General features: G+C 36.0%; 1 protein-coding gene across 6 annotated transcripts in view; it reads left to right on the top strand.

The window, feature by feature from the left end:
* LOC150098154 (alpha-ketoglutarate dehydrogenase component 4-like) overlaps positions 1–17,352 on the top strand; it is a 165,935-nt gene that overhangs the window by 17,141 nt on the left and 131,442 nt on the right. For all 6 annotated transcript variants that reach the window (XM_090406419.1, XM_090406418.1, XM_090406415.1 and 3 more), the window contains exon 2: positions 17,017–17,077. In XM_090406419.1, coding sequence (XP_090262545.1) covers positions 17,017–17,077 — 61 coding nt within the window. The remainder of the gene's footprint in view (positions 1–17,016; positions 17,078–17,352) is intronic.

Here is a 17,352-nt window from a genome sequence, read left to right as displayed (position 1 = left end):
TACGTCTCACCTCTGCTACTAAATTCTCATACTGTGACACCACTACCATCAATGCCATCTACTGCCCATCACCAACAACAGTATTTTTTGTCTGTAAATTGTGTGTAATATTTATTTGTTCCTGCGCCATTGTAAATGTATATTATTTTTTTCTGTCTATATATGTAATATCTCTTTATATTTATTCTGTTCCTAATTCTTTAGCTTTACTCTCTTATCCTTTCTCATTTACTCTACTGCATACTATGATTATCCACCCTTCGCACTACGAGTCTTATGCCTAAGATACTAGAAAATTTATTTAATTTAGACTGCAGCACTAATATCGTATAATTAGCATAAAGCTCAATAATACGGCCGGCAGATTTCTCTCTCTCTCTAACACAAATTCCTTCGATAAAACTTTACACAAACATTCGCGGTCTATTCTTTTACTTAACTTTACGCTTCGGCTATCTCACTTAGTTTCCTGCTCACAAGTCTGATTTAGGAACAGTGCAGTTGTAAAAATAAACAATCAGGCTGCACTCCTTTAACAAAAAAATCAAAAACACATTTTATTTACATTACTGTGAAATATACATGAATTTAAACAATAGGGAGATTGCTTTCTCTATCCATTTATAAAAATTCTTTAGCACAAATTAGAACCTTTTTACTTCAACATTAATTAATCTCTTTAACTCAAAAGCCTATTAACTCTCTGCTTACAAATTCAACTTATTAAACTCCTAGTTTACTTGCAAAGAGGTTAGAGTTATTTTTACAAATTTGATATCAATTTTCAACATGCCAATTGACTCTCTTAAAGACACTTCTTATCACTATTAAATAAAAATCTTAAACATCCTTCTATAACAACTATAAGAGGGAATATACAAAAGTATGTAACTTACAAAGGCTCTGTATCGCACATTCAGTCAAAAGTCTTTCACTAAAAGTTCTATGGCAATTCTTTCATCTCAGATCTCGAGCTTCCTTCAGGAAATTTGGCTTCAGTAGTATCTCATCGGAAAAATAGTGGGCTGTAAACAGCGACCTGTGGTACTCATACAGCTCCGGCAAAATGTTGTTCTCCCACAGCGAAAAGAAAAACTTCCGAGTGAAGCTGCTTCGGGTAATTTACATCGCCTTTTCTCCTCTGCTTTGGCTCGCTGAAAATGCCTGGATGACTGCCATCTCAAGTAGCTTGAACTCCTGCCTCTAAGAAACTGTAATTGCTGCCAACTGTCAATGGGATCCCTCTCTGGCCTGGAAGCTTTTCTCCAGTAATTGGAACTTCTCCTTTCGGCAACTCGAAACTCTCTCTCTAGACTGGAACCGGGAACCCCCTCTCTGGCAACTGCTGGAAGAGGGGAGCTCTGTCTGCGGCCTCTGGAAAGCCTCTCTCTGGCCTAGAAGTTGTCTCTCTCTAGCGACGTCTCGAACCGGGAAGCTGCCTATGCTTGGCTTTGTCCCTTTTTATTATGCCTTCTCTGAGACCTCGCACTGTTTGCAACCCCCAAAGAATTCGGCATGACTCTTTCATCTTCTTTCAAGTTTGGCCTGCATTCTGTTCTCCTCCACTTTCTTTTGATTGTAAGTTGCCAGCCATGGAAAGTTGTTTGAACCTTTTTGACTGACTTTGGAGGTGTTTACATACAGAGCTTGTAGGCCTTTCACATACACACATAATTTCATAAACAACCTTTCTTATGCCACCATGTAGATCTATTACATACAGCTCCAGCAGCAAAACATTACCTTTGTTTTTAACACTCTAACATATTCTTATTAAAGGAGTATATACAGTTAATTTCTAAAGAGTTATTTACAAAAATGTCTAGTACAAAATATACAGAAACAAACAAGTTATTTTTACAACATTCTCTTGTGACTTGACCTCTGTAAAAAAAAAATCGATGCAATGTGCTTTAGAATATTTAAGCTACAATCGAGTTTTTACATGTGTGTGTTCTGAAGGCTGATTTGTCTGTACACAGAATGAAAAACCTGAGTTTGCAGGAGGGAAATCCCTACTACCTCCGTATGAGACCAGCTAATTTATCTTCATATTTTTAGACGAACTTGTTGCATAGTATAATTATTAAAGAGCACCTAAGTCCACAGTAATCACTTTTAATTAATAAATAAGGTACAGATATTTCATACTAAAACTAATAGTACATGTTCAGTGTTACAAACAGATAGGAATGGAATACAAGTAATGAACATTCGGTGGATCACTTATTAAAATACATTGTTGTCGCAAGCTAGGAAATGAAAGAAATGAATAAATAATTAATATTTAAGATAGTTGGTTTTTTTAATAATTACATGAAATAAAAGTCTCCCAGATCTTCGAGAGAGAGAGAGAGACAATCATTTCGATTTAAATTCGGTCGGTGTAAAATAGCTTCACAACTTTCTTTAAAGAGGCGTTTATATTTGAACCTGCATTTATGAAGGAGAATAGCTTTATCCCACTGGATATTATGGGTAGTGGTAATACTGTGTTGTGCTAGACCAGATTTCTGAGATTTGTTGTAATCAGTATAATATTGATGTTCTTTAATTCTTTTTTCCACAGAACGGCCAGTTTGTCCAAAATAAGAAACATCGCATTCACATGGTATTTGGAAAGAATACTGCATGACTGCAGTTTGTCATGTAGTGTTCTCCCCTGTTCAAAAACTAGAAAAATTACTGCGTGAGAATCTCTGTTCTATCCAATAATAATTTCTTCCTTATTGCCTTCTACAGTTTATCTTTTGTAGAAGGCAATAAGGAAGAAATTTTTTCTAATTTATCTTCAATTGAAAATGCCTATATAAGGATTTCTCTTGTCATGACGAGAATCGAACCCATGTCTTTTCCAGTCAAAGGGCACAACATTCCACTGTTCTTCGAATTGTGCTACAGAGGCACCTAAGAAAATTCCTCCAGTCGGCAACTAGACTTGAACTTAAGTCTATCTTCTGACAACCCAGCTCAAAGGAATTAAGTGTCACTTCCACTGAGCTATATGTGCATCCTATAATATAAAAGGGTAACAGCAATATTGGATAGAACAGAGATTCTCACGCAGTAATTTTTCTAGTTTTTGAACAGGGGAGAACACTACATGACAAACTGCAGTCATGCAGTATTCTTTCAAATCCATTTCAGCAATAGATTTGAAGTGTGTGTGTGTGGAGGGGCGGTAATGCTCATTTGTTTACCATTGATTCTAAACTGGGAAAGACAGTAGTTAATTCAGTGCATTAGAGTGTGAAATTATGCCTTGAGAAACAAAAACTACATGCTTTGTATATTACCTATGGGGAACTGGAGTGCAAGAAAATAAAACAATGGATTTGGGAATCCATTGTGGACAGAGAGTAACATTCAAAGGATACATTGCAAAAGTGGTCATAGCTGTTTTGTCTACTTTGAGTGGTCTTACAGAGATAAATGACTAAAACGGTGATTAATCTGTGGAATTTTCCTATGAGGATTGACCAAAGGCTTGTGAGTCACAAAAGTTTAGCTGATGGGCAGAAAAAGAGAGGGGATATAATAGAAATATATGTTATTATTATGTGACACCTCCAAAGACTCATTGCGGAGGGCACACTATCCACCACAACTCACCATCTCTCCTACTCAGTCCTCCAAACCACATGATACTACTATCAACACACAGTCTCATTTACTGCCCAGTAGTGTATATTGTCTGTAAATTGTGTCAGTGTGTTCTCATGACTGATTTGCCTGTATGTGGGATGAAAAACCTGAGTTTCTGGGAGAAAAAAAACCTTGCTACCACTTTATGAGATCAGCTAACTCACCTTCAACTGAAAAAGCCCATATAAAGATCCCTCTCGTCATGACAAGAAATGAATTCAGTTCTTTTCAAATCGAAGATGTTTTTGCTCTCATCCCTGAATGGTTTTTTCTTTTTTTTTTTGTAAACCTATAGTACATTCTTACTGTAGTCTGGCCAAGGATTTCTAATTTTTATATATTTTTTGTATTTTCAAAATTAATTTTTACCTGATTCTGAAATCCTGCTCAAGAGACCAAACATAGAGCTTTTTTTTCAGAGTAACTTCAGGCCTCCAATAAGCAGGGTAGTATAATTTCACTGTGCAGTAAAGTAGATGCTGAAGTTTTTTTAGTATAACTGGACAAGAGAGGACAATGGGTCATACTTGGAAGTTGTGTAAAGGTGGGGGTTAGCATGGGCTTGATGGCTAGACATTTTGCTTAGACAGCAGTGAATGAGCAGAATGGGTTGCTATTGGCAGTCGTGAGTGCTTTGTAGGTAAATTAATTTAAGGAGAATTAATAGGCATTGTATGAATAACCCAGTCCAACACAATTTTTGCTGACTTTTATATCAGACTTGTTTTTTACTAATTTGGGTACGCTGATTTCAAATATCAAACCCATTTTTCTCTATCACGTCAGGTTTTTCCTCTATGGCATTTTCTTTTTGCTAATTTGTAAGTTTTTGATAGTTTTAAGGAGGCAGTACTATTTAGAGGATCAAAAAAATCGATTTTTTAATATTATTTTCTGAAAGTATGTACTTTTAAAAACCTGTTCCTAACTTTTTATCAAGAAATTCGAAAAATTCCCGAAGATATAGCCTATTATTCAAAGCGGTGCGCAGATCAGAATCGGAGCGAATAATTTTCTTGGAAACAAAAAAGCGTGCAATTACAAAGATCTAGTGGAAACAATGCTTGAAAATTTCCAGCACCTAGGTTGCAACATGAGCATAAAGCTTCATTTCCTATACAGTCATCTTGATAGATTTCCCGAGAATTTAGGTGCTGTAAGCGATGAACAGGGCGAAAGATTTCATCAAGACTTAAAAACTATGGAAGATCGGTACTAAGGAAGATGGGATTCTCAGATGATGGCCGACTACTGTTGGAGTATTCAAAGGGATTGCCAAAACAGAACACACAGCAGAAATTGCTACAAACAAAAATTTATTCCCTGAAACTCATGTGTAAGTAAAATTGTTATTTTTTTTATAAATATTCTTGTAATTTTTAATGAATATTGTTAAGTAGTTATGTATCTAATTATCGACCTCTCTCGCATTCAAAGCACCAGTATGTGCCGTTGCAGGTTCTTACGCATTTATTCGTTTACTAACAAGCGAGAACGGTGAGCGGTCTGATTCTGATCTGCACATCGCTTTGAATAATAGGCTATATCTTCGGGAATTTTTCTAATTTCTTGATAAAAAGTTAGGAACAGATTTTTAAAAGTACATACTTTCAGAAAATAATATTAAAAAATCGATTTTTTTGATCCTCTAAATAGTACTGCCTCCTTAAAACTATCAAAAACTTACAAATTAGCAAAAAGAAAATGCCATAGAGGAAAAACCTGACGTGATAGAAAAGTGGGTTTGATATTTGAAATCAGCGCACCCAAATTAGTAAAAAACAAGTGTCAGATCATAATCAGCAGGAAAAAAAATTTTTTTTTGTTAGCCAGTGTAATTGTTAATTTCAGTCTTTCACAATGTCTTTGGACAGGTATGGAAATACCTATGTAATAATATTAATAAACAGTAATAAATTGAAGGGCATATATAAGGTGATAGATATTTATTTTTTATTTTTAGTCTGTATAGGAAAAGAGATTACCCTCAGTGAATCACAGGGGTCTGTTTTGCAGATACCATTGATTAACTTGTATGTATTAACAATATAATTCAGTGTTTCATAGAACACATTAAACTATTTATAGTTGGTGCTAAATTAGGAGGGTAATTTTGTCATAGGAGGGAGTTGATAAAAAAATGTATAAGCAACTTGAGTTGGTGAACAAGGGATGGATGATTATTATGGGTGATTTTAATTGTGGCAGTAAAGATTGGAATGAAGGGATAGTGGTTGGGAATATGGAAAATAAATTTCTCGAGTTCTTGAGAGACAATTATTTCAGGCAGTATGTAAAGGACACACAAGGATTGAGAGTTTTAGATCTGATCATTTCATCACAGGATGTAATTGTGAGTGGGGTTTTGCGCTTCCCTCCAGTGGTGAGAGATCGTGAGGTGATCACCTGGGTTTGTGGTTAGCCATATGAAGACTTGTGAGGAAAGGATATATGTAGAATTATATGGCTGATGATTTATGAAAAGCTTAGGAGATTGCTTCGAGCTGTGGCATGGACCAAAAGGTATAAACAACGTCAGTGAACAAATGTATTCTGAAATTCATCAAACTGAATAAAGTAGGTGTCAAATGGATGAATAAAGGGATTAAGCATGAAATTTGGTAAAGAGGGGTTACTGTGGAGGCAGCACAAGATGAATAATGGTAGCAATCAATTGCATGAGGAGTATAAAGAGCAGGCCAGGCAGGTGACTCAGTTTGACAATAACTGCAAAACTACAGTATGAGCAGAAATTAGCAAATCAGGCCAAGAAAAATATATGGCAAGCAGAAGGAAAAATGAATATGGTAAGATGATGTTAACGGATGAAAATAGTAGAATGGTAACTGCTGCGACATCGTTGAGATATTTGGTGAACAATTTATAAGGATGTTTCATCCTCATCAGGGTGAAATCATGAAAAACTCAAGTGTAAAGGAGAGGATGGCTTAATTGTGAGTGAGCAGGAGGTATATGAGGAAATAAATAAGCTTGATGTCAATAAACTGATAGGATTTGATGACATTTCAACACATCTTAAGGAAATGTTCCAAGGAATTGGCAGTAGCATTGGCATGGCTGTTTAATAAGTCTTACAACAACACAGGTTCCAACAGAATGGAAAGAAGATAAAATTGTTCCACTGCATAAATAAAGGTGGTGAAAAGGTTGTGTCTACAAATTATATGCCAATCTGTAGATCTGGAGTTATAGTTAAGGTACTGGAGAGATTGGTGAGAACTAGGATACAGAAATAAGTTGATATCAATAGTATACTATGTGGTTGTCAGCATGGGTTAGTTAAAGTGAGACTATGTTTTACTAACTTATGTATTATAATAAGGTGACAAATGGCTTGGACAAGGGAGATGCATATACAGTGGTATACTTAGATTTTGCAAAAGCTTTTGATAAACTGTCACACTACAAGCTGTTAAATAAAATGAAATGGATGGGATTGGATTGGATAACAGACTAGTGAGTTAGATTGGTAACTGGATGTCAGAGGGGTATCAGGAAGTTCACATACACAAATTGATCCCATACACGAGAGGTTGAGGGACCTATAGGCACATCAGTCAGTGCCATGTGTGACGTGCAGAAGAAGACTGAGATAGATATTTATTAATGTTTTTTTTCCCCTTTAAACAGTTGCAGGTTCAGCATGTTTGCAGTCGCACTGTGAAGGGATGATAGGCAGCTGCAGCTCTTGTATTAGTGCAGCAGAAAGTGGAGAAATGATGGTTTTATTTCACTGGAGCTGTGACCATTGAAATAGTTGTAGAAGATAGTGCTGAAACACTGTGCCTGTGAGATAGAAGTTTGAGTGAGTCTGTAAGAGAGGGATCATCTATGAGAATAATTGCACACCTCTAGATAGCATCAACAATTTTAAGGGAAGTTTTAGGTGCACCACCCCACAATTCTGAGCATTATTCTAAACATAGATGGATTTGTATATAGTGAAGAGTTGGTTGGGCATAAAATAGGCTCTTGAACGAAAGAGAATGCCAAGCTTCTTGGATGCTGGGTAGGCTCTAGATGTGATGTTTTTATGCCAGAAAAGACTGGCGGTACATGTTAGTTAGTATAAGCAAGGAGATATGATCTCGTCTGGTGATTTGTGTATTACTAAGGGTAAGGGTAGGTGAGCTAGGATATCTTTTGACTGTTTTGACAAAAAGCAAGACTGTTTTGGTGGCATTGAACATAACAAGGTTGTCCTTGCCCTATTGGACGATAGTGTGTAGATAAATGTTTAAGGCAATAGTTATAGATGATCTTGTAGCCTGGGATGTCAGAGTACTGCTTGTTTGGCAAATGAATAGAATGAGCAGAGAGTACTATCATCAGCAGAGCTGCAAATGGGATTAGTGGTTATTGTGAGTAGGTCATTTATGTGCAGAAGAAAGAGAGTCGATGATAGGACAGAGCCTTGAGGCACTTCAGGATTGGTGGTGAAGCTCGAAGAGTGGGAGCCATCTACAATGACTCAGAGAATGATGAGAGAGAAAGCTGGCTACCAATTACAGAGGCTGGCAGGGAGACCGAAGGATGGAAGTTTGTTTTGTAGGCCTTGATGCCACATATGGGCAAAAGCTTTGGAAATGTCAAGGGCAATGTCATAAGTTTCTTTTAACCATTTTGTGCATGACCAGGGGTGGGTGATATAAGGTACAAGGTCAGCTGTGGATCTTGAATGGCAGAATCTGTACTGGTGGTCGCTGATTAATTTGTGGGCTTCTAAGTAGTGGAGGAGTTGGCTATCGATAACTTCCTCCATTATTTTGGAGAGAACAGAGGTGATGGCAATTGATCAGTAATTTGACAGTAGACTTTTTTGGTCATCCTTTTTTGGAACAGGATGGATATGAGATTGTGTTCATGCATTAGGATAAGTACCAGATACAGTAGTGAACAAATTAATCCAAACAAGCTGAATTTTGTGAAGTTTTTGGTTTTGGTAAGATTTTCAGTTCACAATAATTTTGGTTTGGGTTTTGATTTCCTGTTTTTGGTTTTGGTTTTAGTTCACTATTTTGGTTGGGTGCTATGTGTTTTAATTTGTCTCTTCAATGTTTATTAATAGTGTTGTGCATTTTTAATAGTGTAAACAAGTTGACGTCAATTTGTAGTGTTTTATTCATTTTATGTAGCTATAAAATGGATTCATCTCCAAGAAAGCTTTCAAAAAATATGAACACTTTTTCAGCACCCCATGACTGAAAGACAAATTGCCAATGTGTGTGGCATTGGTTTGAGTACTGTTAATGCAATTTTAAAAAAGATTTAGAGGAGACAAGTACCTTTTTTTCCTGACAGAAAAGGAAAATGTGGACAAAAAAGAAAACACTACATTTACTCAAGTTTGTTTACTAAGGAAAAGCAAAATGATTCCAAGATTGTCTGCTCTAGACTTAAATATAGACTTGGCAGCTAGTAGGATTAATTTTTCTGACATGACAGTCCTTTGAAGATTGTTGGAAGCAGGGAGGAGTGGCCACAGATAAAAAAAAAAAAAAAAAAAAGAAAAGAAAAGTGTCGATGAAGGCTATACAGAAAAAGAGGCACCAATAATTGAAGGTTATCGGTGCCATGTTCCCAGATAAGAAATATGTCATCTACCGGACTTTCTATGTTCAGATATCATGGTGAACTTTGACGTGGTGGCTTTCTTTACAAATGTTCCAACTCAAGAGGTTCTTGATATTTTAAAGAACAAGATTTCAAAAAAGATGTTTTCCTTGCTATCAGATTGCGTTCACTTCGGCTACTTTCAATACGAGAAAAAAGTTTACAAAAAAAATAAGGGATTGGCAATGAGCAGCCCCCTGTCTCCTATATTAGCTAACATCTTTTTTGAAGATTTTGAACAAAAGGCAATCTCCTCAGCTACTCCTAAACTAAAAATTTGGCTCAGATTTGTAGATGACATATTTCTTATCTGGGAACATGACATCGATAACCTTCAGTCTTTTTTAAATCATTTAAACAACTTCCACCAAGATATGAAATTAACAATGGAGGTTGAAGAAAATGGATCTCTTCCTTTCCTGGACGTAAGACTTACTAAGACATCTGATTCTATTAAAATCTCAATCTATAAAAAATCTACACACACAGATAGATACCTGCATGCATTCTCACATCACTATCCTGCACAGAAAGTGGGTATCATCTCAACCCTAGCACATCGTGCCAGATCTATACTGTCAGATGATGAAGAGATAAAAAATGAACTACAACATCTACAAAGAACCTTCACAAGTAATGATAAATTTAGTTTAATCTTTTATCCCAGTGAGAGCAACAAAGTTTGCGCCTGAAAATATCTTCAGGACTGAATATAGTGTTGTCAGGTGCAAACTTTGTTTACTCTCACTGGGATAAAGGATTAAACTAAATTTATCATAGTCTAACCTAGTGAAAAATAAACTCTCAACATCTTTCTCTAAATCCAGAAATTTAATAAAAAAAGGTGGCAAACCTTTCGGCAACTCCTATAGGTAAAGATGACCTTGCTACTGCTTCTGCCTGGTATCTCCAACTCTGGGCCTGGCTCCCACTGAAGAGACCTCAGTAAAGGTCGAAACTAGTCTGGGTAGTGGCCAATCCCTTAATGCATAACAGTATACATATCCACAAGGAGATGTGTTTTGCATTATGGGAGATACTGGGATAAGAGTGTTGGTAGCTTGCTCCACCTTTGCTATGAGTTGCCTGGTGTTGTACTACTTACCCAGATAAGATAGTACAACACTATATTCAGTCCTGAAGATATTTTCAGGCGCAAACTTTGTTTGCTCTCACTGGGATAAAGGATTAAACTAAATTTATCAGTCTAACCTAGTGAAAAATAAACTTTCAGCATCTTCACAAGTAATGGCTACTCGTCAAAAACTATTAATAAGCATCTATACTGCCACCATCAGAACAACTCAGAAACACAAGACAACCCCAAAGGTTATATCTCCTTACCATACATCAGCTCGCTCTCCACGAAACTAAGAAGAATTTTACGAAAGTTCAACGTAAAAACCTGTTTCTCTACTCTTCCTAAACTAAGATCGATTTTAAGCAAATACAAACAATCTCACAACCATCTACAATTACCAGGAGTTTGTAATCACGTGTCACTGCAGGAAGCAATACTATGACCAAACTGAAAAATCCATCCTCCTACGTCTGGAAGAACACCAGAGGGACATTACCTACAAAAGAACTAGAGCAAGTGCCCTATTTAGCCATGTACTGTTTTCAGCAAACACAAATGATGAAGGCCGTCAACATGAGATAAACTGGACAACAACTTCAAACCTTCATATATGCCATGACGAGGTGGAGCGCCGCATAGTCGTGTCTAAGGAAATGGTTATGGACCCTCATCACATAAATAATAACCTTAACTATAATCTACTGGACTCTTTCAGCTCTGCTATCCGATATTGGCACACTCGTGAAATCAGACACACGCAGCTGCTTAACAATAGAACTTCAACACGGTCTGTAGCTACAGTTCAAAGCTAACTGAATTTTAGAATAGTCGTTTTTATAATGATACGATGTTTCTTATAGTGTTTATTTGCTTCTATGTTCCCACGCCTGAAGAAGTCGGACAATCCGATGAAACATGTTGCATTTTGAATAAATTTAATTGTCATTCTAGTCTCGGTTATAGTCAGTATATATAAATATGAATTTGGCTAACTAGAGATCTAGTTAGCCAAACTTGTAATCCCACTCACCCAAAGAAGCATAAAAATATATATATATATATATATATTTTTTTTTTTTTCAGTTTTATTTAATTTACTTCTATAACATGTTACTGCACGCATATTGAGATTCCATTGTAATCATGCACCCTAACTGTATATTATTCCTGGTATTGTTTGAACTACTGTACTGATGATGTCCCAAGATACTTGGGATGAAATATTTACGAATTAAATAGTCATTACTGTGGTTAGTACATGTGTTTTTTAGTGATGAATTCACCACAGGTTTTGTTATATATATATAAAAAAAAATTTCTCCCTAAGAGTTAACTATAAACAGGACTGTAGATAATCCAGAATCTTAAATCTAATATAAGTTGTCATGTTAAAAATAGGACATCATTGTTACTGTAAGAAAACTATCAATATGAAAGAATGTTTCTCTTATGTTATCTTAAATAGAATTTAGGTTTGATGTAGTTTCTAAATAATTAATTAATTTTTAATTTTATCTGTATTTTTTTTAATTTTAATTTTTAATTTTATTTTATATTTTCACTAGAGGTCATACCAGTAGAATAACGGTTGATCAAATCATTGTTTCTTTAGCATACTGTGTGAAATGTAACTCAGCTTGTCCTTGTATATTTGTCCCCAGATGATGACCTTAATAGGGAGGTCGAAATGTCAGGAAATTAAAATAGTTATTTTATAACACGGTTGTAAAGTCCATAATTTCTAAAATGAATGCTGATCACCGTGTATCACTAAAAGAAAGGAAATGATAAAATTTTGAAATACAGTAGTTTTTAGTTTTACTGTTGCTCACCACACTACTTTCTATTCCTTTTTCTTGTAACTAGAGATCTAGTTAGCCAAACTTGTAATCCCACTCACCCAAAGAAGCATAAAAATTAATTTAAACTTTTAATTGTTCATTATAGTTCATTAATTCATTCATTTATTTTGCAATTGTAATGAACATTTCTTGCTCATTTAGCATCATAGATGACTATAAATAATGTAGGATCCTAAGTCACCAGATGGCACTGAGCATTATCAGAATTGTCAAAACTATTTTGCCATGGAAAAGAGCCATATATAGGATGTGGGAAAGATATAATGCATTTATAGTTTGTTGAAATAGTGCAGGCTATCTCTCATCCATATTTTAATAATATGGTGCTTTACCAATTTAATATTTGCCTATGGAAAATATGACTTTTGTATTGATGTAGCTTTCAGTATTTCTGCAGTATTTTACAGTATTTCTGCATAATTCAAAGGCAAGGAAGCTGATGAGTGTAGCAGGGAAAGAGAAATTAGATAGAAATTAGAGAAATTAGAAAGAGAAATCAGCTGCAATGCAAAACTGTAGAGAATTCTACAGTTATGAGTAGAAGAAAGAGTGAATGTGGAATATTGACCTTACTTCCTAGAAATGAAACATGACTTACAGTGAGTATTTTATTAGTGTATTTCATGCAAGGGGTGGGGATGGGTGTCATTGAATAAGAATAGAAAGGATAACAAAAGACTGACAATTCAAGAATCAAAGATGTTTAGAATTTTAAGGACCCTTAATGATAAGGCTGTGGGACTGGATGGAATGTGCACAGCTGGCAGTGCTCTTGATAGTGGAAAGAAAGAAAAATAGCACCACTGAATAAGAGAGAGAGAGAGAATCCAGGATAATGGTGTCCGGCTATAGGCCAGTGCATATATCAGTTTTGTGGCAAAAGTGTTAGAGGCAGGTTAGTGACAGAATACAAACCTGGATTGATGAGAATGGAAATCTTTTGAGAGCTACATTTGAAATCTTGCTTTAGTAATTTGGTTACATTTTATAAGATAACGTGTATTGGACAGAAGAGATGCTTATACAATGATTTAGCTATATTATTATTATTATTATTTTTAATCTGATCATGCGTGAAAGACCACAAGACCTATAAGCACATTAGTTCTGTGTGTGGGTAAGTGAAATAGAAAAAAAAAAGAAGCATCTGTTCACATTTGCTTTAACAGCTGAAATCTTTGGGAAAGGCAGATTTGATTTATTTAGATTTATGGTTGAAGCAGTTCAGGCTATGAGGCCAGTCTGTTATGTATGTTCATTGCATAAGTTTTAATGGCTGGTGTGCCTGTTCTGGGGTAAGGCACAGTGAGCAAAACTCGTCCAAAGAACAGAAGTAGATGGAATGAAAGAGGTAGTAGTGAAGTTGGTTTGACAAGTTTCAAGATGGACTGAAAAAGGGTGTTATTTAGTAGTGGCTCTTGTTCTAATGATTTTGGAGGAAAGTGGCTAAATAATAGTGGCCAGTTCAGTAGAGCACTACTCATGAAAGTATGTGTAGAAGAGGTACAAGGCAGTGAATGTCTGTGATAGAGAGGGAGAGGGGATTGTATACGAGAGAGGGATCATCAGTTGCCAGATTGCCATCGTCTGAATAGAATCTAGCAATCTTGGAGAGGATTTTGGTACACCACCCCAAATATGGGAGCAATATTCCATGGTTGGGCGGGTGGATTTGGGATTTGTATAGAGTTAGCAGCTGTGAAGATATGAAGTAGTGTCTTGTGTGTGAAAAAGTATACCAAGTTTTTTGGCAACTGTAGAAGTTACAAGGTTTATTTTCCACTTGGTTAGAGTATAATAAATTTAGTTTAATCCTTTATCCAAGTGTGAGCAAACAAAGTTTGCGCCTGAAAGTATCTTCAGGACTGGGTTAAGGTGGTACACACCAGGGCAACTCGTTGCAAAGGTGGAGCAAGCTACCAACACTCCTATCCTAATATCTCCTATAATGCAAAACACATCTCCTTGCGGATATGTCTATTGTTATGTATTAAGGGAAGGGCCACTACCCAGACCGGTTTCGACCTTTATTGAGGTCTCTTCAGTGGGAGCCAGGCCCAAGTCGAGATATCAGGCAGAAGCATTTGCAGGTCATCTCCACCTATAGGAATTGCCAATTGGTGTGCCACCCTTTTTTTAATAAATTACTCTGGATTTAGAGAAAGATGTTGAAAGTTTATTTTCCACTTGGTTAGAGTATAATAAATTTAGTTTAATCCTTTATCCAAGTGTGAGCAAACAAAGTTTGCGCCTGAAAGTATCTTCAGGACTGGGTTAAGGTGGTACACCTTAACCCAGTCACAAAGATATTTCACGACTTCCCATTTGGCACTACAACAGTGCCAATAGGAAGTCATGCAAGAAAAAGTTCGCATCCCGCCCCTGACCTTCAATAATACCAAGATATCAAAACATGACCAGATTTCTTTTCCTAGACTGACCTGCACCTCCGATCTTTCCTGACACAACCACATCCTTCTCTAAATCCAGAGTAATTTATTAAAAAAGGGTGGCACACCAATTGGCAATTCCTATAGGTGGAGATGACCTGCAAATGCTTCTGCCTGATATCTCGACTTGGGCCTGGCTCCCACTGAAGAGACCTCAATAAAGGTCGAAACCGGTCTGGGTAGTGGCCCTTCCCTTAATGCATAACAATAGACATATCCGCAAGGAGATGTGTTTTGCATTATAGGAGATATTAGGATAGGAGTGTTGGTAGCTTGCTCCACCTTTGCAACGAGTTGCCCTGGTGTGTACCACCTTAACCCAGTCCTGAAGATACTTTCAGGCGCAAACTTTGTTTGCTCACACTTGGATAAAGGATTAAACTAAATTTATTATATTATGTAGAAGTTACAGTTGAAATGTGGTTGTGTCAGGAAAGATCGGAGGTGCAGGTCAGTCTAGGAAAAGAAATCTGGTCATGTTTTGATATCTTGGTATTATTGAAGGTCAGGGGCGGGATGCGAACTTTTTCTTGCATGACTTCCTATTGGCACTGTTGTAGTGCCAAATGGGAAGTCGTGAAATATCTTTGTGACTGGGCTGCTTGTAGATATAGATGACTTCATATCAGTTACCTTAGTATCCCATAATGCAAGACTTTCAACCTTTATTGAGATCTCATCATCAGTAGCTGGAGATGCCAAGTTTGAAGTAATGCAGACATCATTTATAAGTTTTGAATTGCATTTGAAATCTCATGCTGTCCCACCAGGGACGTGAATCACCCCTATGTCCAGTATATGCTACCTGCCCGTTAGTCACTTAGTAGCCGTTTCAGTTATTAGATCAACTGTCACTGTATCGCAGTGCTTGTTTTCAAGTAACCCTTATTTTACTTAGTAATGGCCCCATAGTGCAAGAGTAGTGATGCTCGCAATTCGGATATGCCAAAGAGAAGCCGTAAAGTGCTTTCGTTTTAAGTGAAAAGGTGAAAGTTCTTGCCTTCATAAAATAATAAATAAATAAATAATATAAGGAAATTACAACATAACTAGGATATACATTAAAATAAATTTTAATATACTTCAATATTTCGTTTTTATTAATGTATATCCTAGTTACGTTGTAATTTCCTTAAATTATTTAGTAAAAAATGCATAACCAACGTCTAAGCCTTTCCACGAGAAATAAATAATAAAATAAACATATGCTGAGGTTGCTAAGATTCCATTCACATCCAGATAACTTTTATTACAGTATGTTGTTATAATTGCTCTGTTTTATTATTAGTTATTGTTGTTAATCTCTTACTGCTCCTAATTTATAAATTAAACTTTATCATAGAAATGTATGAATAGGAAAAAACATGGGGTTCAGTTTATATAGGGTTCAGTACTATCCTTGGTTTCAGGTATCCACAGGGGGTTTTGGAATGCATCCCCTGTGGATAAGTGGGGACTACTGTAGTCAAAAGGTGCCACACCTTATTATTAAAATATTCTGGATTAGAGATAGATGTTAAAAGTTTTTTTTTCACTTGGCTATACTATAAATTAAAGATGCCAAGAAATTATACTTGGATAAAGTATTAAACCAAGAGTAAGTAAACAATGTTTGTGCATGAAGTTTCTTCATGACTGGGCTACTTGTATATAGAGGTTACCGACTTCACGCACAAACATTGTTTGCATGTAAAAGATTGAGGAAATATGGTCTTCAGAGCTTGGTGGATAAGACTAGGAGATGCGATATTATTTTGACATAATTTGGTGAGAGGAACCTATCAGATAGATACAAAGGAATTATTGCATATCTGATGAGAGAATGAGTGGTCATCCCGGGAAACTCTTCGAAGGTTGTATGAGTAAGAAAGTGAAAAGGAGATAGAAGATTTTTTGCATGGCAAGTAATGAGTGGAATGCTGTGCTGGATTGGGTAGTCAATGAAGCAATGCTGAATGTTTTCAAGCATTGAGCCTGTGAGGTCTGTGAACATTTGACCTTATGATGAATCTTTAGACTTCATGGGGCCTGGAATAATAGTAATATGTTCTTTAGGGGGTGTGCTGGGCATTATGGGATATAGAGGTAATTTGATGTGAAGTCAAAAGCCTCTATATAAAAATTGTGAAGATACTTGGCACAAACTTTGGTTTGCTCACACTTAGGTAATGGATTAAAACAAGAATTTAAATTCTTTTCTAGTACAATTTCCTTACTAACAAGTGAAACAAATTTTGTAACAAGTGATGCACATGTACACATGCATATTTTAAAAGATTTTCAGAAATGAAATTTTTTAATTGATCGATTTTGTGCATTGTAAATATTCTTTTTGTCCTTTTAGGCAATAAAGCCACATGTTCCTCTGATCAGATTTAAAAAGGGCAGAAAACTGGAATCTCATGGTAAAAATTTAAGTTTTAAATTATTAATTTTATACAAAACACCTGTGATTAATCCAGGATTTCTTTTTTCTTTTTTTTTTTTTAATGGTTAACAAATTATTATTATTATTATTACTACTACACTCTCCATGGAGTTGACAGACTCACTGTGGGAGTGTTAAAGTTCTTAACACTCCCACAGTGTTACCATGCTGTTACCCAACTACCAGGGATGGCTTGTGGTTCTTCTCCTCCTGCCTTATTTTTTTTTAATAATCCCCTCTGGATTAATCCGA

Source organism: Typopeltis vanoorti, chromosome 16, assembly GCF_054136105.1.
Source record: "Typopeltis vanoorti isolate ZY-2024b chromosome 16, IOZ_Tvanoo_1.0, whole genome shotgun sequence".
NCBI classification, from domain to species: domain Eukaryota; kingdom Metazoa; phylum Arthropoda; class Arachnida; order Uropygi; family Thelyphonidae; genus Typopeltis; species Typopeltis vanoorti.
The sequence above is the reverse complement of the archived record's forward strand: the minus strand, read 5'-3'. Positions and strand labels throughout refer to the sequence as shown.